This window comes from Phoca vitulina, unplaced genomic scaffold, assembly GCF_004348235.1.
Source record: "Phoca vitulina isolate PV1807 unplaced genomic scaffold, GSC_HSeal_1.0 scaffold10, whole genome shotgun sequence".
Taxonomy (NCBI): domain Eukaryota; kingdom Metazoa; phylum Chordata; class Mammalia; order Carnivora; family Phocidae; genus Phoca; species Phoca vitulina.
Genome location: NW_022589713.1, coordinates 11777820 through 11800947, shown reverse-complemented (window position 1 = coordinate 11800947; position 23128 = coordinate 11777820). Strand labels below are relative to the sequence as shown.

The 23128-nt window shown below is 37.8% G+C and overlaps 1 protein-coding gene across 7 annotated transcripts in view; it reads right to left on the bottom strand.

Annotated features, from left to right (window-relative positions):
- Positions 1-1177: 1177 nt before the first annotated feature.
- The window catches only part of PLSCR4 (phospholipid scramblase 4), a 45346-nt gene continuing 23395 nt past the window's right edge, over positions 1178-23128 (bottom strand). For all 7 annotated transcript variants that reach the window (XM_032408506.1, XM_032408510.1, XM_032408508.1 and 4 more), the window contains 6 exons: positions 11961-12196; positions 9272-9314; positions 7921-8147; positions 5539-5700; positions 4025-4183; positions 1178-3149 (listed from right to left, as the gene is read on the bottom strand). In XM_032408506.1, coding sequence (XP_032264397.1) covers positions 3102-3149; positions 4025-4183; positions 5539-5700; positions 7921-8147; positions 9272-9314; positions 11961-12196 — 875 coding nt within the window. In that variant the 3' untranslated portion in view covers positions 1178-3101. The remainder of the gene's footprint in view (positions 3150-4024; positions 4184-5538; positions 5701-7920; positions 8148-9271; positions 9315-11960; positions 12197-23128) is intronic.

Below are 23128 nucleotides of genomic sequence, written 5' to 3'. Positions count from 1 at the left end.
CTGTCTTTAAGTCATTTCTCGCTGCTTGCATTTTACTGTAACAATCAGAGGAAGCCTCACTGCACCTTCAACACTCTGCTTAGAACTCACTTCAGTTAAACATCTAGTTTCATCCCTTGCAAGTTCTATGTTCCACAAAACATGAGAACAAGAACATAATTCAGCCAAGTTCTTTGTCACTTTATAATAAAGAGGGCTTCTCCTCAAATTTCCAATACCATGTTCCTCAATTTCATCTGAGGCCTCATCAGAATGGCCTTTAGCACTCATGTTTCTACCAACATCCTGTCAGGATTACTTAGCTATTCTCTAAGAACACCAAGGCTGTCTCTACAGCTCTTTTCTTTCTGAACTCTCACCAGAATCGTCTTTAAAGTTCTGTTAAAATATCTAGGCTTTTTCTAGAATGCAACTCAAAATGCTTACAGCTTCCACCCATTACCCAGTTCCAATGCTGCTTCCACATTTTTAGGTATTTGTGGCAGCAGCACCCTCACTTCTCCAGTACCAATTTCTGTCTGAATCCGTTTGGACAACTACACAGAAATACTGTGGACTAGGTGGATTAAACAACAAATATTTAACTCTCACAGTTTTGGAAGCTGGGAAATCCAAGATCAAGGTGCTGGCAGGTTATAATGACACTAATCCTGTTCATGCGGGAGGGTTCCTCCAGCAGGACCTAACACCACCCAAACGTCATCACACTGGGGGAATTCATAAGTTTGGGGTGGGGGGAGGGATACAAGCATTCAGTCTATAGCAAAGACTCAATTACAAGTCAAAAAGTAAGACAGTATTTTACTATAAACCATATTATATTTATTTAAAAGCCAAAAACAATATGATGAAGCATGAAAACATGCAGATTTCAGAGTAGCTTTTGTTTTTAGTGAATCTGATGAAATACCATTAGGAAATATAGAAATACCAAATATAGAAATACAATGAAATACCATTAGGAAATATAGAAATCATAATATGAACCATAGTATAAAAATATAAGACCATAGTATTACTTTTTTAAGATTTTATTTATTTATTTGACAGAGACAGACACAGCGAGAGAGGGAACACAAGCAGGGGGAGTGGGAGAGGGAGAAGCAGGCTCCCCACGGAGCAGGGAGCCCGATGCGGGACTCGATCCCAGGACCCTGGGATCACGACCTGAGCCGAAGGCAGACACTTAACTGACTGAGCCACCCAAGTGCCACAAGACATACAGTATTACTTTTAAAGAAAGTGGAATTATAACTGTAAGAGACAACTTAATACCATAAAAACTTTAAACAAATTTAAAATGTCATATGTTAAAAATAATATATTTTTTTTAGTATTATGCAGCAGGTCTTGGGATGTAGGGGTATAGGCAAGTAAAAAGGAGGTTTATAGAGATAAACTTTCTCAATACTATTTGTCTGATTTCATATATAAAATGTCAAACATTATTATAAGAAATAATATATATATCTAAGACTGCAATTATATTTTCAAATATAAGGTAATTATTTTTTTCTAGAAAGCAGCAGTTTTACATTTTTTTTAAAGCTAGTAGTAGCACCTAAAAATAAAAATTACCAGAAACTGAGTAAAACAACTTTACCATGAAAAGATAAATATAATTTAAAAATGAAGCACCTTTCTTTGACTTCAAGAGGAAGTGTGGGCAAAGGCCCTCATTTCTGAATAATCCCATCTGAGAACACTCAGGCTTGTTTTACTTCGCAAGGAGAATACATTTCATTCAATATACTGGCTGTGTTGAAAGAACACAGTCCATGTCCAGATAGGAAGGTAGAGTGCAGAAGAGGCAGGTTGATTCATCAGAGTCTATTCAGTAATACACTATGCTTTTAACTAGCCAATAAAAAGAAGTACGTTTGTACTCTATGGTGATCCTACATAATTTTACTGGTAAGTTATAGTTCGCAGAGAAGTAGCATGTTTGCTGTGTTTTATTATTTTCTTTGCATAGATACAGATTTATCTATCATCTAAATAAAAAGCAGCTAAGAAATATTAGACAATGTCAAGATTTGTAGGTTTTGCTTTTACAAAGTGCTACACAGAATGTCATATTTCAAAATTCAGGAACAAAACTCTAACTCCTGGTATTAGAAAAATACGGTGATTATCAGGGATCTTCTTGAAAAGTGAAAAAAAAAAAACCAATTATCTTCTCTATGTCACATCAAATGATATACAAAGGTTCAAAAGGCATTCTTAGAGATTTGACCAAACATATTTTTTATATAAGGCATCTGTGACCAAGAGAGATGAAATGGATTAAATGCAAGCTCCTTATAAGGGCGCTGATGTCTCTAAGTTGCTCAGAGAGCTAGACTGGCTGTGGTCCTTGTCACCTCTTCCTGATAGTCTGACCCTGACTCCATATACAAGCAAGTCCTGACTGACCATGCTAGTGAATGAGGGAGTATGCATGAAAAATATAAACCCTATGATAAAAAAAAAAAAAATAAACCATGTTTGATTTGGAAATAAAATCAAAATTTTCATGGAAACTTAGAAACTTGCAAAACAAGGTTTTGATACATATGCACAAGTCAATTTTTCCTTGTACAATAAACACATAGAATTTCTGTCTGCCTTCCTTTTTGTTTTTGAATATCAAGAGTATCATTCTTTTCACCTGGAATCAAATTTGTCTTCAGTAACAGGACAAGAGGTAGGAGAGGTAGGACAGGGTTAGGGATAATAGCTATATTACTCTGTCTCAAAGATTGCTCTAAAAAGCCCACCATTTCATGACCTATTAATGTGAGAGCTCTCGGATTCATTTTCCCTTATGTCATGGTAAAGCATTTTGAAGCTCATTGTAATGTGTTTACTTGGTTAATGAGTCATAGCTTTTTCAAGGTGAACTCCTAGTCTACCAAGAGGACAAATGAACAGATAATCAATTGAAACATATTTAGATTGTATTCTTGCCCTTACACTGTTAGCCTGTTAGAGCTAATAACCAGTGAAAATAATCTGCAAAAGCAGATACATATATTTGCAAATAATTGAGGGGATTGTAAGCCCGATCCAACTTTTCTAATTTTTTTTATTAGCCATAATTGCTGATTTGCTGTGTCCATCTATCTTGATGAATGTTGTGACGGAGATCTTTCAAAATACATGAAGTCCTGAAATTAGAAAAAAAATTAAACATACATATATAATATATACTATAGAGAGAGAGAGAGAAAGATAACTGTACATGTATAGATACATACATAATTAGATGCAATGCATAAAGTATTATCCTTTATAATTTATCAGATGATCCTCATTCTAGTTAAGGATAAATAAATCTAATAAAACCTTTATGAAGAGGATCTAACATGAAGACCAGCAATTACAGACTTGGAATTGTTGGTAGCCAATAACATTTCCATTTGGGGGTACTGACTAGCTAAATTTTCGTTGTTAAAAGGAAGAAAAGCTTAACAATCAATATTAAATATGTTAAGTATACCAACTGCAATATGTTAGCTACATTTTTAAGGTAAATATATCCATTTTATTTCCACTTAACCACTGATCAGTCAGTAATACAGCAAGGGAGCTGTACCTAATAAATCTAAGGAAGATACAACACCAAGGGGTCCACTGACAGAGAGGCAGTGGGGTGGAGGGAAAGGACATCAGCTTTAGAGTTATTTATTTCATTAAGAAGTCACAGGATAGGCATCTTTAAGTAATGGGAAAGACAAACAATAGGCAATGAGGACAAGTATACCCACTGGATGCCCCATATTCTCCAAGTACTCTTCTGGCTCCTCTACTCACATGATAGCTAATGTTCAATGCCCTGAAAAATATAAGTATTTTTATCTCCATTTTATAGGTAAGGCGAATGAGGCCTGGAAGTGCTAACCACTTTCCCAAACACGTAACTAGTAAGTGGTAGAGACAGACACTGTCCTAGTTTCAAAGGTTACTGCCTTTCTATTACACTACACTGCATCTCATCATAAAGAGTGATTCTCTCAAGACAACTCAAAAGTAAAAGACTTACAATGAGAAAGCAAGCTCCAAAAATCATGGCTTTCATCTTCACATCCAGGTCTAATGGGAAGTGAATTTCAAAGTGGTCAGCATTGCCCATTGCTGATAACAGACCGTTCCACTTCCTAATAATACTGCCAATGTTGGACACGCCATCGAGGGATTTGACCTAGAAAGATAAGAATATGACTTTATGAGGATTGAAAAATATTATAATACATACTTCATTCTTCTACTTAGAAGCAGTTTACACTGTGACAGCATAAATACAGGACAGGAAATTAATATAGTAATGATGTAGTTATTACTAAAAAGTAATAAATTACTGTAAAGTAACAGGGAATTATGGCCAAGAAGGATAAAGTGCCTTGCAACTGGTCAATAACTGAACTGGGGTATAGCGGACAGTTCTCGGGCTGGTGCTCTTTCTTCATCCTCAAATGAGTTATTAGGGAGGTACGATTTGAGTTGATTCCAAAATTCTTTTTCATATAGTGAAGGGTAGGAATTGGGGATTGGAAGGGAGTCTCTACAGTCTAGGGAAACACACGAGCAAAAGTAAGGAAGCATAGCTCTATGTACTTCACAAACTTCAAATAATCACTCAAGTTTTTGTGGGCCAAATCCACCCTGTCTTCCTAAAGTATGTCAGAATCCCGAGGGGCTTTGGCTTGTAAAAGGGGGATTCTGGCACTTGCCAGAGGGAAAATACCCAAATACTAACTTTTGGTGATCAGAATGATCCTATACACCTGCCCCTAAAATCTGGCTTATCCACATTTTTTATTTCGCTACAATGGTCTTTTAATAAATAAGCAATGCTTGAAGAACTAAAAAAAAAGTTTATTGGGTATCATAGAAAATATCTGAATGAGCAACTTTAGATAATGAGCCTTGCTGAATTGCAAGGCATTCAAGGTTTCTCTAAGAAGCTCAGGAAACATTTCTAGGAATCTCCTTTGTCAGATTCGTAGGATAATAAGCACTCATTTTGTAGATACTGAGATAGAGGCAAAACAAGAGGATTTCCTGAGAAAATGTTATAACCTATTATGAGTTTTATCCATGCTATCAGTGTTATCCTATCTCTTAAGGACACAGACAACTTCTACCATGCAAATAACGTACACAATCTCAGGGTGCCCCATATGTTCTGTGATATGTCGGGCATTTTTGTTAATCAGGACCTGCAATCCTGCAAATCTGTGGTAAAAATGGTGAATTAAATACGACCAAGAATAAATAAATGGATTCAGTCATGCTATTTACTTTCGGGTTTAGTGTTTTAAATGGTTACTTCTTATCTTTATCAAACACTGAAATAAAAAAAAAAGTAGCTCATACTTTGGAAAACAGTAAGCAATCCACTAACAATAATTTGAAAATGATTTGATGTCACCAGTAACTCTTTCCTCATTCTACTTTATTCATTCACATTAAAAGATAGTCTAAAGCCAAATGATTTTAAGGTCTGTTAGTACATGTAGAAAAAATAGTAAAAATGTCATTTTTATATTTGTTTACCTCAAAAACCGAATCTGAACCACAGCCGTAGGTTGAACAAGGCCCGCGCACTCTCATCACATTTTCTTTCTTCTCGTTCCGGAGGCTGTAAACGGCCCTGCACAGGTTCCAGTGTTCCGCAACAAAGCCAATGGGGACACCGGGAGGACACTGCACCTCCAGCTACAAAGAAGCAGTGACAGAGGGAAGGATGCTACATATATACCTGTACGCGTACACACCACCCAGATGTGCTCTTAAGTCTTTCCAGGACTGAAGAATTGTTACTGGTAGAGAACCTTCCTTTTTAACCCAGGCTCTTTCTTAGGGTTGTAGGTCGGAACAGCCTTGAGAACTGAGGTGACATTTCCCTTTGGAACAAAGTGGCTGCTTGTTGCAAAAATGGACAGTTCTCCAAGCTCAGAATTGCTCAGCTGTATGCAGCATCTGCGTGGGCTCCTCTGAGTCAACCCTATAGAACTTGGGGGCACGGGGACCTACGCCAACTGCATGACACTCATGCTGTTTACTGTGCTGTAGTGAAGTTCTTTGTCTCTGCTCTAGGTGTCTCATGTCTTCTAGCACAATTCATGACAAAGTAGCAAGGGAACTTCTTAGATTCGAATCTCAGACTTGACAATTATAAGAGAAAATAGAAAAAGAGGCATTCTGAAAAATGAATTTTTTTTTTAAAGATTTTATTTATTTATTTGACAGAGAGAGAGAGCACGAGCGCACAAGCAGGGGGAGTGGCAGGCAGAGGGAGAAGCAGACTCCCCGAAGAGCAGGGGGAGCCCGATGCGGGACTCGATCCCAGGACCCCGGGATCACGACCCGAGCCAAAGGCAGCCGCTTAATGACTGAGCCACCCAGGCGCCCTGAAACTGAGTATTGTGTAAACAACAGAATGTGTGAATGGATATGTAAAGCCATATTAAAAAGTTTCAAAACTGTCCACTGCCCTGCTTTAGCTAAGCATCTTTACAATATTTCTTTGTGAAGAACTAAGATCTTCATATTTAATAATAACAAGAGTCACAAAATTAAATTACTTAGTAAGAGGCCAGAGTTAAAGTTCTACTGGTAGCTTTTCTGGCGTCATATACACTTTTCTAAGAGTTTTGAGTCCACTAGGTCTCATCATGGGGCAGTACTACATAGCTTCATGAACTGTCAAATCAAGATATTTTTTTAAAAAAAGATGTTATTGTTCATATATATACATTCACACATACACATAAGCATATAAATTTGATAGCTGCCTAGGATTAAGATCTTACACAAGTTTAGTCCTAAGAGCTAAAAAAATAAATAAATAAAAACTGTATACAAGTAAATTACTTAAAAAAAATTCATTTGAGAAGAAAACCCAACTCATGAATATGAAGAATTCCTAGTATATCGAAAAGGACTAAGGATTAAAGGTGAAGATTCATCTCAAATATCAGGCTATTATTACAAAAACAGTAACGAGAGAGGCGTAAGATACCTGGGAACAACATCCTCTGAGCACTGTACTATCTGTCTGGTACTGTAATGAACAGTTAACATTTATTTATATTTAATCCTCAAAGCAATCCTGTGTGATAGGTGCTATTATTACTTCCATCTTACAGGAAATCAAAACACAGAGAAGGTTGTAAATAAATTAACATTTAGTAAGTGCTGGCACTTACCATGTCTTTTAAATATCCCAGGAATCCCATGGGGTATTGTTGTGCATATTTTATGTACAAGAGCACTGAGCCCCAAAGAAGTTAAGTAAATTGCACAATTTAAGTAGGTGACATATCTGGAATTCAAAATTCTAGTGGACCTCTCGCTAAAGCTGCTGCTTTTCTCTGCAGCAAACAACCTTCCTAGAGCTGCACGGGTTGTAGAAGAGGAAGCCAACTGTAACTCAGAACACCTGCTCTCTAGGTCTGGCACTTGGGGGACTGTAACACCCTCATCAGGCACTTCATCTTTCTGAGCCACCCCTTCTTTATCTGTGGCCAGGTGTGGACTGCGATGGGGAGTGCAAAGTCATCCAAGGTCTCTTCCAATTCTAAAAGCATTCGATGATGTCTAGCGACATCTGCGGATATGTAGGTACATTTAGACAAATGTGTGTAACTTCTGTTCTAGGTCACAGATACATTTCCAACTCAGTAGACACAACTGATAGAATTGTGGTCACCGAATAAATAACCCTAATTTGTGCCTGACCCCCCAACTAGCACCAGAAGACAAGAAAGAACCCACAAGAAAAAGCCCTCTGTGATTTCCCTTGGGTGAGACAATGTGGCCTCCTTCCTCCCCACTCTCTGAAAATCCCCTTCTGTGTCATTCTGGAAGGAGCACAACTGTGCTGTGAAGACTTGGATCAGGAAGAAACCAGGGATAAGACCTGCATTCTCTGACCTCTTGCCTGGTGGAAGGACAACAGAGGCAACAGCAGGTGCATCTGAAAGGTCTCTGCATTGTCATGATTTCTCGGCCCATACAGTCGGTGACCCGGAGGACGAAGGGCCTTAGTGTCCGATAAGCATTTCTGGTAAAGTCGTCTGTGTCTTCAGTTACGATGTAAACCATTTGGTCCAGGTTGTTTTTAATATCATATCTATTATTAGTTTCAAAAGATGTCATCACTATAAAAGAAAATGAGAAAGACACTTTAAATTAAAAGCAGTTAAAATGGGCCCCGAGAAGTCCTTTTATAGTATTTCTTAGGGGCTTAAAGCAAAATAGCTTTTTAAAAATTTAAAGTGAAATATTACCATTGATTAGGATACCGAAATAATTCAGATGCCCAATAAATATTTGGTAATTTTGAACACTTAAAACATTTCTTTTAAGGAGGTCAGTAAAAATGATTTTTAAAACTTTTCCACATAAATGCAAAGACTAAAACTATATTCCTGGAGTACCTGAATTTAGAAAACTTTAATAAAGAAACCATTTAGAGGGGCGCCTGGGTGGCTCAGTTGGTTAAGCGACTGCCTTCGGCTCAGGTCATGATTCTGGAGTCCCGGGATCGAGTCCCGCATCGGGCTCCCTGCTCGGCAGGGAGTCTGCTTCTCCCTCTGACCCTCCCCCCTCTCATGTGCTCTCTCTCTCTCTCTCTCTCTCTCAAATAAATAAATAAAATCTTTAAAAAAAAAAAAAAAAGAAACCATTTAAATAAAAGTACACATTTTACCATAAAGTAGTCAGCTCAAGAAATATACTGAGATGGTTAGGGTCATTCCTAATTGCAAATAGGAAAACGAACCAAGAAGACTCAGGCTCTGCGTAGCGGTCAAATGAATATGCAGATCTGGTGGTAAAGAGAAGGTCAGTAATCCAGTGAGGATGAACTGAGATCAAGCAGCATGTTTACTGTGATTTCTTTTTACTTCTAAAGCAAGGGCACTGGACTAGAACTTAGCAGATTTAGATTCTATTTGCAGCTCTACCAGCTGACTATGGTGCCCCCTGGCTAACTCATTTAGTCTCTTGGTTCCTTCTTTTCCTCTTCCATGAAAGATGAATATGCAGAATAGGGTGGGAAGGGGGAGTTGACCAGATAATATGTAAGTCTTTTTCAAGTCTAAGAACTTAGGTATGGTACATAAATAGATACAATTATACAAAACAATTCCCTTTATTACTTTCTTGAAAAAAGGGTAGAAGAAGATAGTCCTTTCTCTTTGAATCATTAAGAAATGATCATTGGGTAATGCAAATTTCCACCTGATTCAAATACTGCTGAACACTACAAAATTATACATACTTTCCAGAGGCTCAAAATGCTGAAGGACGTGTATGTTGTCCAACTGTTGGGATAGAACAAAGCAATTAGCAAAAATACAAATAACAGAATTAAATCAAATCGGTGCTAGAAAAGAAGCTGATGAGACAGGTATAAAAATGTATTAATTGGCACCAAAATATCTTTTTGAAATTGAATGAAATAAAAAAATTATCAAGTGAAATTAGCAGAGCTGTCCAGATAGGAATACCACTTTTCTCCAGTTCTACTGTAAAAGATAAACAGGTGCAAAAGAAAAAAAAGATAAACAGTTGCCTGGTACATCAGAAAATAATCTTCCTACTACAGTAACAGCATCTAGAAGAAGCTGTGTTGACACAGATTGTTTCTAGCTCGGCCCCTACTCACTGATCTCATTGACATGTCTGTCACTCACTGAACTCACAGCCTGGAGGTGCTCAGGAAGTTTGGGACGGTTTAACATGGACCAGCCACAGAGGAAGCTACTTTCTCAGTGGCTTACAGAGAGCAAATCAGCCAGGGACCTCACACAGTAGTATCCAGTTTTACATTATTTTCACAGGTACCTCTGGAAGATGTTAACACACTGATTTCCATTCATTTGAGGTCCTAATGCCAGGGGCTTCCCTAGGTGCATACTTTAATGAGGGTCCACAAGGCTGGAAGCATGTGATTAGGATTAGGACAAAGGGGAGGAAACATTCTGGGATGGGATCTCTTGAAAAGGGTGTTGGGAACATCACTAGATAAACTTCTGCCTTAACTTCACTTAGGAATCACTCTAAAGACAGTTTGATGGGCTCAGCACCTGATATTACTTGACAATATTATAGCAGAAAAGAAGAAACCTCTTTGAGGACAGAGTAATTATATCTATATAATTTTAGATGATATAGATCATTCCTAATCCTTGAGCCCAGAATATTGCCTGAAATGTCCTATTTCACCATAGTCATTGAATACTTTAGCTAATAAAAAAGTACATGAATGTGGTAATAAAGAAAGTCAAAAATAACTAGACATAAATATTTTGTGGTGTAATTGATTACAGGAGGGTATAGGGAAGATATAATCCTTCCTTCATGAAAATCTTTTTCTTATATGAAAACACAATCAGGTAAGGAGGTCTAAATCTGTCTTATAAAATGCCAAAAGTGGTCACTAAGGAGGTCCACAGTTCCTTTAAAAATCCAGAATGTTAAAATCTAGAACTCAAAGTAAAAATATTCATTGCTGATAAAAGCATCCACTGCTGAGCAAAATATTCTAAAGAAATAATGCCTGTTAATGTAAAAGAAGTTTGTCCAATGAGACTCTACGGCTGCTATAGATCAGTTCTCTAACAAACTGGTAGGGTCACTGGCCAAGCCAATACTCTAGAAATAATATAATCCTGCTACTTTGAATGCTCCAGAATCTTGACAGTCTGATAATGATTCATGGAATCTATATTGGAGATTGCAAAAAGGCTAGGTAGGATAAGGAAAATGATAAAGCAAATGACTGGTTCTGTCTTCTGTTTGCATATGAGGTGTTTCAACTAATAATATCCACAAGCTGCCGCCCACTGGATGGCCTTGTGTGCCCAAAATAGTAGGCGCACTATAAACCTTAGCTCCTAAAAATTCTCCTAACAACCCAATAAGGTATGTATTGCTAGTACTATTTTACTGATGAGGAAATTCAAGCACCAACAGGTCATGAAAGTTACTGAAGGTTGCAGTGAAGAGGGAGTACAAGTAGAATTTAAAACCGGGTTTGTCTGGCTCTACACCTGTTTGTTTTGTTTCTTTTTTCACTTATTTTTTTAAATTCAAAACATCCCTGAAAGAGAAAACAGAATTCATAAAATATGTTCATTTAACTCCTGTCAGAGTAATAGAAGAAATGAAAAAACTTGGCAAATTAAGAAAACTGGCAAGTCCCTTGCTTATAATGTATTCCAACATCTTTTTCTAAAACCAAACATGATTCGATAGGTTCTAAAGGACTTCCAGTACCAGCTTCATCTTATTTTCATTAAGCAATTTTTTTGAGTCTCTGACATGTGGTTTTAAGCGATACCATTTGGTACGTGGATTTGACATACTGCCCCAGTTTCTGATCCGGATATCCTGGTAGCTTCAGAACATCTATATAGATGGAAAATAAGAATCCACTGTGTTGTGGGAAGGGGGTCTCTGAATTTGGCCTGAAGAGAACCCTTGGTAAGTCTCCTCTTTTTATTGACATTTTATGTTTGGAGGGTGGCAGGAGTGGCTAATGAAAATTGTGGGTAATGAGAAAAAGGGATGGGAGGAGACACTCAGTGACTCACTCTTGGCCTTCTGTTCTGTTCTTCATGTTGTTGTTCTTGGTGTTAACTCTTTACTTCTATGCAAATAACACCTCAATTAGCATCTTTGATAGTTTTCCCTGTTTCTTAAACTGCCTTCCACAGGACACCTTGCATATCTTAAAATTCAGCATACATCCTTTAGAAAGCTGTACTGATTCCACCAAATACATCCCTGCACTCATTTTCCCTTCACATTTCTGAAATCAGTACCACCATTCCTACGGTCTCACAAACAGGACCACTGTCATCACTGACCCACCACCTTCATCCACTCTATCCAGCTTCAGATCTCTTTTTGTCAGATCCCCAGTCATACTTCATCAGAAAATTATTTGGATTTGTGTGGAGTACCTGGGTCAAGTATTCCAGACCAGGAGGACAGTTTGGCATAAGAACAGGCCCTGGCATCCATGTTATTGGAACAGGCTGATTTGGCATATGATATTTGCCAGGCTGGTACTGGATAGGATGAATACCACCAGGTAGCTGATATGAGGGGAACGCACAGGGCTGCTGCGGGCTGTAGTATCCCACAGGCAAGCCTCCTGGGTAGCTTGCAGGTGCAGGGACAGCTGGTCCAGCGGGTCCTGTATCCAAAAACAAAGGAAAATGTTATACACTATTAACACTAGAACACACTTCTACATGAAAAACGTATGTGTCACACAATATCCACTTCAGACTAAAACATGATCCATTTTCTGAATGTGTACCATGCACCAACAATGTACTAAGTAAGGGGCTTTACACGGTAACTCATTTAATCCTCTTAAACCTTATAAGATAATTATTCCACACAGAGGTGTAGAAATAAGGTTTGAAACATCAAGTAACCTGTTGGCTTCTCTGTAATAGGTTTCCCCCTTGGAGATAATAATATCCCTACTTCAGTAGGTGGTAGTGGGATTAGCACAAGACAGCACATAATTAGCACTGTACATTTATGTTATTATGTTTATTGTTATTATTGTTTAAGGTCACAAAGATAGTAACTTCAAAGGGGTGTTTTTTAATGATGGCTAAGTAATTCAGAACAGTTTTATCACCCCAGAAAGCAAGTCCATACCCATTAGCTGTCATTTCCTATCTTTTGCCCCGGCCCCTGGAAACCACTGTCACTACAGATTTGCATAACCTGGACATTTCATATAAATGAATTCATGTTAACATGTAGCCTTTCTGTCTAGTTTCTTTGATTTAGCATCATATTTTCAAGGTTCTTCCATCTTGTAGCATGTACTAGTATTCAATTCCTTTTTATGGCTGAGTAATAGTCCATTGCATGGACATACCACATTTTATGTATTCATTAATCAGTTGATGGGCATTTGGGTTGTTTCTACCTTTTGGCAATTATTTATAATAACACTGCTGTGAAATTAGTGTACAAGTTTTCAGTTCTTGAGTATATACCTAGGAGTGGAATTAGCCTTAATGTTTTGAGGGAATGCCAAACTGTTTTCCAAAGTGGCTTCACTGTTTTACACTCCTACTGCTGAACTGCTTTATTAGTGCTAGTTGGGTGTGCATGTGTGTGTGTATTCCTTAGGATTTTCTACATACAAGATAATGTCATCTGCAAATAGAGATAGTTTTGCTTCTTCCTTTCCAATCTGGATGACTTTTATTACTTTTCCTTGCCAAATCGCCCTGGCTAAAACCGCTAGTACAATGTTGAATAGAAGTGGCATGAAGAGATATCCTGTCCTGTTCTTGACTTTAGGGGGAATGCTTTTGGCTTTTGCTATTAAGCATGATGTTTTTCATAGATGCCTTTTATTAGGTTGAGGAAGTTCCCTCCTATTCCTAATTTGTTAAGTGTTTTTAATCATACAGGATGTTTCACTTTGTCAAATACTTTTTCTCTATCTATTGATATGATCATATGATTTTTCTACTATATTCCATTCATATGGTACATACACTGACTAATTTTAATATGATAAACCAACCTCTCGTACTTGGGACAAAGTGTACTTGGCCTGGTATATAATCCCTATTTTAAATTGCTGGATTTGGTTACTACATTGCTAGTATCTTGTCGAGCACTTTTGCATCTGTATTTATAAGGAATATTGCTCTACAGTTTTCATTTCTTGTGATGTCTTTGTCTAATTTTGCTAATAGGGTAACACTGGCCTCACAGAATGGGTTGGGAAGTAAGTGTCCACTATTCTTACATTTCTTGTAAAGGGCTGGTATTAAAATCTTCATTAAGCATTTGGTAGAATTCACTAATGAAGCCATCCAGACCTGGGCTTTTCTTTGTCAGAAATTTTTAAATGACTAATTCAATCTTTTTACTGGCTGTATAGCTCTCTTTAGGTTTTCTCTTTCTTCTTGGAGTAAGTTAAAATTGTGTTTTTCTAGGAATTTGTCTATTTCATCTAGGTTTTCCAGTTTGTTGGTATACAACTGTTCATAGTATTCTCTTGTAATACATTTTAATTTTTTTAAGCTTGTTAGTAATGTCTCCATTTTCATTCTTGATTTTAATATTTTGAGTCTATTTTTTTTCTTGGTCAGTCTAGCTTAAGATTTCTCAATTTTGTTGATATTTTCAAAGATCCAACTTTCGGTTTTGTCAGTTTGGCCTATTGCTTTTCTCTATTTCATTTACTTCTACTTTAAATTCTGTTATTTCCTCCTACTTGCTTAGGGTTTGGCTTCTTTCTAAGGTGAAAAGTTGGGTTACTGATTTGAAGTCTTTCTTCTTTTTTAATGTAGGTGTTGATAGCTATAAATTTCTCTCTGATTTTTTTTTTAAGGTTTATTTATTTGAGAGAGAGAGGAAAGGCAGGGGGGGAGACAGAGAGAATCTTAAGCAGACTCCCTGCTGAGCACAGAGCCCAGTGTGGAGCTCAATCGCAAAACCAACTGAGTCACCCAGGCTCCCCTCTTTATGCTCTGTTTTAGCTGTATCCCATAAGCTTTGGTATATTGAGATTTTATTTACCTCAAAAGTATTTTCCAATTTCTCTTGTGATTTCTTTTTGCCGTTTTGGTTATTTAATGGTGTGTTAATTTCCTCGAATTTCCCAACTTTCCTTCTATTTTTATTGATTACTAATTTTCTTCCATTGTGAAACCTGTATGATTTTAGTTGTTTTAAATTAATGAGACTTGTTTTTTGGCTCAATCAGTAATCTATCTTGGAAAATGTCCTATATGCACTTGAGAAGAATGTATATTCCGCTGTTGTTGGGTAGAGTAATCTATACGTGTCTATGTTTAGTTTGGTGTATAATATTGCTTATGGCCTCTATTTCCCTTTGACCTTCTACTTAGTTGTTCTATCCATTACTATAAGTGGGGTATTGCAGTCTCCAACTCTTATTTACTGAATTGTCTATTTTACCTTTGAATTCGGTCTTTTTTGCTTCATATATTTTGGAGCTCTGTTTTTAGATGTATATATATATATATATATATATATATATAATTGTTATGTCTTCCTGATGGATTGACACTTCTCTTATTGTAAAATGTTCTTTATCTCTAATAACAACTTTTGCCTTAAGGTATATTTTGTCTGATATAAGTATAGCTATTTCACTAATTCTTATCAACAACGAAGTTTGAGAAACATTGTGCTAATATAGTGTTTTATAATACATACATACATTAGTGGGCTGTGAAATCAATTTAATGATTAACAATTAAAATTTTTTACAATAAAATTTACTACACTAGAATAAAATAAAATAGAAAAAATCAAACTGTATTGTCCATATGCTATATACTCACTGTATTATTGCTTGATGAAATGTTATATATAGCATATATATAATAAGTACATATAAATATTGTTATATGTAAATATATACATATATATATTATTTACTGTGGGTCATAGTAGATTGTCATTAAGAATGTTTAAGGGGGCGGCTGGTAGAGCATGTGAATCTTGATCTTGGGGTTGTGAGTTTGAGCCCTACGTTGGGTGTAGAGATTCCTTTAAATAAAAGAAAGAAAAAAAAAAAGAATGTTTGAAAGCCAGTGATTTAAAGACCCTTTTGTTTAACCAACGTAAAAAAGAAAAGATCCTATTGTAAAATGGAAAAGATGGAGACAATGTCACAAAACTGTGATGCATAATCACATGGTTGCAAATAGTTTTGTGGATCTTCTCCTTAAAGGAAAAAACAAATCTTACCTAAATATAGGTTAAACTGAGTTTCTTTCTGAAAATTGCTATTTGTTTATAAAAGTACTGTTTATAATGTGTGGATGTGCATGTATCCGCGTTTTCTTATACTGGGATATTGGTCCAGAAGACAGCAAGGGGTGTCAGAAGCTGAGATTTACCTCCTGTCTAAGTACGTGCACTAAAGGGAACAAGCCTGGGATAGCTGTAGCCATATTTCCCAAAATAACCCAGGCTCTGGGCCTGCGGCTCCAGACTGGGAAATCTGGTATCTTTTTGTAATCAAAAAGCAATGCCACACAGCTGTGTAGGGCAGGGACTGATATTTCCTGAAAAATGTGAACAGTCCATTGGTGGCTGTTCTTTGAAAAGGTCCCTCCTGCAGAATGAAAAAGACCTGAGAGAGTCGGGTAAGGTGGAGACTATGCTCTCTCTCAGAGAACCCAAAGAACTGGATCCTGGACACCATGCACACCAGGAAGGAACTCCTGTTAGAGGAAGCTATGTTTATATATATATATATAATATATATATATATATATTACTACTTATATATATAAGTAGTAATAGGTAATACGTGCTGAGCTTTTATTATGTTCCAGGCACTGTTGTAACTACTTTACATGTATTAAATCTTGTAATCTAGGCATCAACCTTATGTGGTAGAGACTATTATTATTCTCCTTAATTTACAGAGGAAAAAACTGAGGCATAGGAGGATAAGTAACTTGCTCAAGAATCAATAATGTCAATATGTGACAGAGTCAGAATTAAAACTCAAGCATTCTGACTGCAGAGGCACCCTTAATTAAATTATGCTAATACTCCCTTTAGATCAGAGAGGCGAGGAACATCCAAAATAGGACTCTCTGGATAGCCTTGAAACTACAGAGTAGAAGAGCAACTCTAGCTGGCCGCTGTTTTTTTAGGCGCGCGCGTGCGCGCGCACACACACACGCACACACACACACACACACACACACACACGCATGCACCCCTCCTAGGGGATGTCACAGTACAGAAAAAACAGTGTAGCAGGCAGAAAGCTGGCTTCAGAAAGAGTAAGTGGTCACCAGCATAGAGGCAAAGCAGTGGTCTGGGGTCAGCCAATGCCGAGGAAACCAGCCACCACCAGGAAGGGAGATTCCCCAAGACTTCCAGAAGTAGTGTGGGATGAGAAATAAAGACAGATAGCCCTTCCTATAAGGCAAATTGGACAGAGGGTCAGATTCTGGTGATTTGGGCATTAAAGGGAAGAGTGGCTTTTGACGCTCATGAAGTCTGGGACATTTTGGTTACTCATCAAAATCCCACTCAGGAGCATCATGAATTGTGGAACTATTTCTTCTAATACTGTCTGAGAACAAGGCCATGAAATAAATCAAACATTTCTTTATTTGGGAAACACTCCACAATGCCATTTCAAGGACCAGCTGCTGTGCTTACTGCTAGAGACAGAAAGATGTAGAAAGACATGTCTTTGAGGACATTCAGTTCTACAGAAAATACACAGATTTTTTTTTTAAAAAAGTGAATGGTTATCATGAAGCAATTCACTCGTGGGATCAGAGGTAGATTCATAGTGTGTGAAGAGATTAGAGAGGAACGGTGCTCAACCCAGGCAGAGGAGGTACCCTATGATGTTAGTGCTGACATGTTAGACCCAGCCAGATGTCCACAATGGACAGAGGTTTTACAGGGAGAGTAGGTGCAAAATGAACAATTGCACAGGGGAGACTCAGTATTGCAGGGGGGCCAAGGCTGTGTATGGAGATTAGGCAGACAGGCTAGAAAGGAAGGTGGGGAAGGACTGAAGATTATGAAAGACCTATACTCCTCTGTGCAAAGAGTAAACTGTATGCCAATAAAACAGAAAGTGAAGTAATTGGGCTTACACTCAGAACCTTTATGAATGAGGTTCAATTAGGCAGGAGGTGCTTCCAGGAGTGCAGATGGAAGGCAAGTTAATTTGTAATGTAAGGAGCAGTAAGTGGAGGAGTAATAAGCAACATTGAAGAGACAGTCCTGTCTCAGTAACAGACTGGATATGAGGAAAGATTCTCAAGTTCTGTGGTGGGTCCCTGCAACCTCCAGAGGAGGGAAAGAATAGAGGGTATGTGTTCTGGAGCAACATGCCAAAGTTGAATTACAGACTACTGAGTTTGAGATCCAGGGTCATTTCCAGGGAAATGCAAGTTCAGAGCACAGGAGATTGATACGGGCGGGTGCTAAGGGATTCTTAAGTGGTTAAAGGCAAATTACCAAGATCACTCAGGAGAGTGTGTAAAAAGTTGGGTGAATGGAATAGTTGAAAGAAGGAGACAAGGCAGGGCAGGGGAGTGGCCCAACCCTGGGGAATACCACTTCTTAAGGACAGAGGACGTACAGATCTTGATAGACACTGAAAGTCAGGACAGACTAAGGGAAAAATAATAGTAACTAGAAACAACGTCAAATTAGAGCTACATGAGAAAAAACAAAAACAAAAAACCTAGTGTCTTTAGAACAAATGGAAGAAATTACATGTTTCAGTTTGTCATGAAGAATATACTTCAGTTCCTGTAAGAACTGTGTTTAAGAGTACCCAAATTAGACTGGAAATCAGATATCCCTACCCCCTCTTTTTGAACTATTAAAAACAATGCAACTAAAAGTCATATAAATAATCTTAAGAATATTGTTTTATCAACTCAGTGAGTTGCTTAATTCTTATATGAGCCATGTGATTTTATTTTATTTTTTTAATTTAATTTAATTTTATTATGTTATGTTAGTCACCATACAATACAACACTAATTTCTGATGTAGTGTTCCATGATTCACTGTTTTCGTGTAACACCCAGTGCTCCATGCAGTACGTGCCCTCCTTAATACCCATCACCGGGCTAACATCCACCCACCCCCCTCCCCTCTAAAACCCTCAGTTTGTTTCTCAGAGTCCATAGTCTCTCATGGTTCATTTCCCCCTCCGATTCCCCCCCTTCATTTTTCCCTTCCTTCTCCTAATGTCCTCCATGCTATTCCTTATGTTCCACAAATAAGTGAAACCATATGATAATTGACTTTCTCTGCTTGACTTATTTCACTTAGCATAATCTCCTCCGGTCCCATCCATGTTGATGTAAAAGTTGGGTATTCATCCTTTCTGATGGCTGAGTAATATTCCATTGTATATATGGACCACATCTTCTTTATCCATTCATCTGTTGAAGGGCATCTCGGCTCTTTCCACAGGCTGGCTATTGCGGACATTGCTGCTATGAACAGTGGGGTGAATTTGGCCCTTCTTTTCACTACATCTGTGTCTTTGGGGTAAATACCCAGTAGTGCAATTGTTGGGTCATAGGGTAGCCCTATTTTTAATTTTTTGAGGCACCTCCACACTGTTTTCCAAAGTGGCTGTACCCACTTGCATTCCCACCAACAGTGTAAGAGGGTTCCCCTTTCTCCACAACCTCTCCAACATTTGTTGTTTCTTGCCTTGTCAATTTTTGCCATTCTAACTTGTGTAAGGTGGTATCTCAATGTGGTTTTGATTTGGATTTCCCTGATGGCTAATGATGATGAACATTTTTTCATGTGTCTGTTAGCCATTTGTATGTCTTCTTCAGAGAAGTGTCTGTTCATGTCTTCTGCCCATTTTTTGACTTGATTATTTGTTTTTTGGGTGTTGAGTTTGAGAAGTTCTTTATAGATCCTGGAAATCAGCCCTTTGTCTGTAGTGTCATTTGCAAATATCTTCTCCCATTCTGTGGGTTGCCTCTTTGTTTTGTTGACTGTTTCCTTTGCTGTGCAGAAGCTTTTTATCTTGATGAAGTCCCAAAAGTTCATTTTTGCTTTTATTTCACTAGTCTTTGGAGATGTATCTTGAAAGAAGTTGTTGTGGCCGATGTTGAAGAAGTTACTGCCTAGTTCTCCTCTAGGATTTTGATGGATTCCTGTCTCACATTGAGGTCTTTCATCCATTTTTTAGTTTATCTTTGTGTATGGTGTCAGAGAATGGTCCAGTTTCATTCTTCTGTATATAGCTGTCCAATTTTCCCAGCACCATTTACTGAAGAGACTATCTTTTTCCCATTGCATATTTTTCCTGCTTTGTCGAAGATTATTGACCATAGAGTTGAGGGTGCATATCTGGGCTCTTTATTCTGTTCCATTGGTCTATATGTCTGTTTTTGTGCCAGTACCATGCTGTCTTGGTGATCACTGCTTTGTAATATAGCTTGAAATCAGGCAACGTGATGCCCCCAGCTTTGTTTTTCTTTTTCGACACTTCCTTGGCGATTCAGGGTCTTTTCTGATTCCATACAAATTTTAGGATTGTTTGTTCCAGCACTTTGAAAAATGTCATTGGAATTGTGACTGGGATGGCATTGAAGGTATAGATTGCTCTGGGTAGCATAGACATTTTAACAATGTTTATTCTTCTGATCCATGAGCATGGACTGTTTTTCCATCTTTTTGTGTCTTCTTCAATTTCTTTCATGAGTGTTCTGTAGTTCCTCGTGTATAGATACTTTACCTCTTTGGTTAGGTTTATTCGAGGTATCTTATGGTTTTTGGTGCTATTGTAAATGGAATCGTTTCTCTATTTTCTCTTTCTACAGTTGCATTGCTAGTATATAAGAAAGCAATTGATTTCTTTGCATTAATTTTGTATCCTGCCACATTACTGAATTGCTGTATGAGTTCTAGTAATTTGGGGGTGGAGTCTTTTGGATTTTCCACATAAAGTATCACGTCATCTGCAAAGAGAGAAAGTTTGACTTCTTCTTTGCCAATTTGAATACATTTTATTTCTTTTTGTTGTCTGATGGCTGTTGCTAGGACTTCTAGTACTATGTTGAACATAGTGGCAAGAGTGGGCATCCTTGACCTGTTCCTGATCTTAAGGGAAAGGCTCTCAGCTTTTCCCCATTGAGGATGATATTCACTGTGGGTTTTTCACAGATGGATTTTATGAACTTGAGGAATGTGCCCTCTATCCCTATACTCTGAAGAGTTTTAATCAGGAAAGGATGCTGTATTTTGTCAAATGCTTTTTCTGCATCAATTGAGAGGACCATATGGTTCTTCTCCCTCCTCTTATTAATGTGCTCTATCACATTGATTGATTTTCGAATGTTGAACCACCCTTGCATCCTGGGGATAAATCCCACTTGGTCGTGGTGGATGATCCTTTCAATGTATTGTTAGGTCCTATTAGCTAGGATTTTATTGAGAATTTTGGGGATATCGGTCTGAAATTCTCCTTTTTGACAGGGTCTTTGCCTGGTTTGGGGATTAAGGTAATGCTGGCCTCATAGAATGAGTCTGGAAGCTTTCCTTCTGCTTCTATTTTTTGAAACAGCTTCAGGAGTACAGGTATTATTTCTTCTTTGAATGTTTGGTAGAATTCCCCAGGGAATCCATCAGGCCCTGGACTCTTGTTCTTTGGGAGGTTTTTGATCACTGCTTAAATCTTGTTACTACTTATTGGTCTATTCAGGTTGTCAATTTCTTCCTGTTTCAGTCTTGGCAGTTTATAGGTTTCTAGGAAGGCATCCATTTCTTCCAGGTTGCCTAATTTATTGGCATATAGTTGTTGATAGTGATTTCTAATAATTTTTTCTATTTCCTTGGTGTTAGTCCTTTCGTTCATAATTTTATTAATTTGGGTCCTTTCTCTTTTCTTTTGGATAAGTCTGGCCAGAGGTTTATTGATCTTATTAATTCTTTCAAAGAACCAACTTCTAGTTTTGTTGATCTGATCTACTGTGTTTCTGGTTTCTAATTCATTGATCTCTGCTCTAATCTTAATTATTTCTCTTCTAATGCGTGGCTTAGGCATCGTTTGTTGCCTTTTCTCCAGTTCTTTAAGGTGTAAAGTTAATTGGTGAATTCGGGATTTTTCTATTTTTTTGAGTGAGGCTTGGATGGCTATGTATTTCCCCCTTAGGACTGCCTTTGCAGTATCCCATAGGTTTTGGACTGATGTGTTTTCATTCTCATTGGTTTCCATGAATTGTTTAAGTTCTTCTTTGATTTCCTGGTTGACCCAAACATTCTTGAGCAGAGTGGTCTTTAGCTTCCAAGTGTTTGAATTTCTTCCAAATTTTTTCTTGTGATTGAGTTCTAGTTTTAAAGCATTATGGTCTGAGAAGATGCAGGGAATAATCTTAATCTTTTGGTACCAGTTGAGACCTGATTTGTGACCGAGTATGTGGTCTATTCTGGAGAAAGTTCTGTGTGCACTCGAGAAGAATGAGTATTCTGTTTTTTTAAAGTGGAATGTTCTGTATATATCTATGAGATCTATGTGGTGCAGTGTGTCATTCAAAGCTCTTGCTTCTTTGTGGATTTTCTGCTTAGATGATCTGTCCATTGCTGAGAGTGGAGTATTGAGGTCTCCTACAATTAATGTATTGTTATCAATATGACTCTTTATTTTGGTTAACAGTTGGCTTATGTAGATGGCTGCTCCCATGGTGGGGGTGTGGATATTTACAATTGTTGGATCTTCTTGTTGGATAGACCTTTCAAGAATGATATAGTGTCCTTCTATGTCTCTAACTACAGTCTTTAGATTAAAATCTAATTTGTCTGATGTAAGAATTGGTACCCCAGCTTTCTTTTGAGGTCCATTGGCATGGAAGATGGATCTCCATCCCTTCACTTTCAGTCTGGATGTATCTTTAGGTTCAAAATGAGTCTCTTGTAGACAGCATATGGATGGGTCCTGTCTTTTTATCCAATCTGCAACCCTGGGCCGTTTTATGGGAGCATTTAGGCTGTTCACATTGAGAGTGATTATTGAAAGGTATGAATTTATTGTCATCATGTTGCCTGTGAAGTCCTTGTGTCTATAGATTGTCTCTGTAAATTTCTGTTCTATATCACTCTTGGGGTCTTTCTCCTTTTATAGAACCCCCCTTAACATTTCTTGCAGGGCTGGCTTAGTGCTCACATATTCTTTCAGTTTCTGCTGGTCTTGGAAGCTCTGAATCTCTCCATCCATTCTAAATAACAGCGTTGCTGGATAAAGTACTCTTGGCTGCATGTTCTTCTCATTTAGTACCCTGAATATGTCTTGCCAGCCCTTTCTGGCTTGCCAGGTCTCTGTGGATAGGTCTGACATTATTCTGATATTTCTCCCTTGGTACATAAGGAATCTCTTCCCCCTAACTGCCCTTAAGATGATTTCTCTGGTCCTAAGATTTGTGAGTTTTACTATTACATGCCAGGGCGTTGGTCTGTTTTCCTTGATCTTGGGAGGGGTCCTCTCTGCCTCTAAGACACGAATGTTTGTTTCATTCCCCAGATTAGGGAAGTTCTCAGCTACAGTTTGCTCAAATATATCTTCTAGTCCTCTCTCTCTCCACCCCCTCAGGGA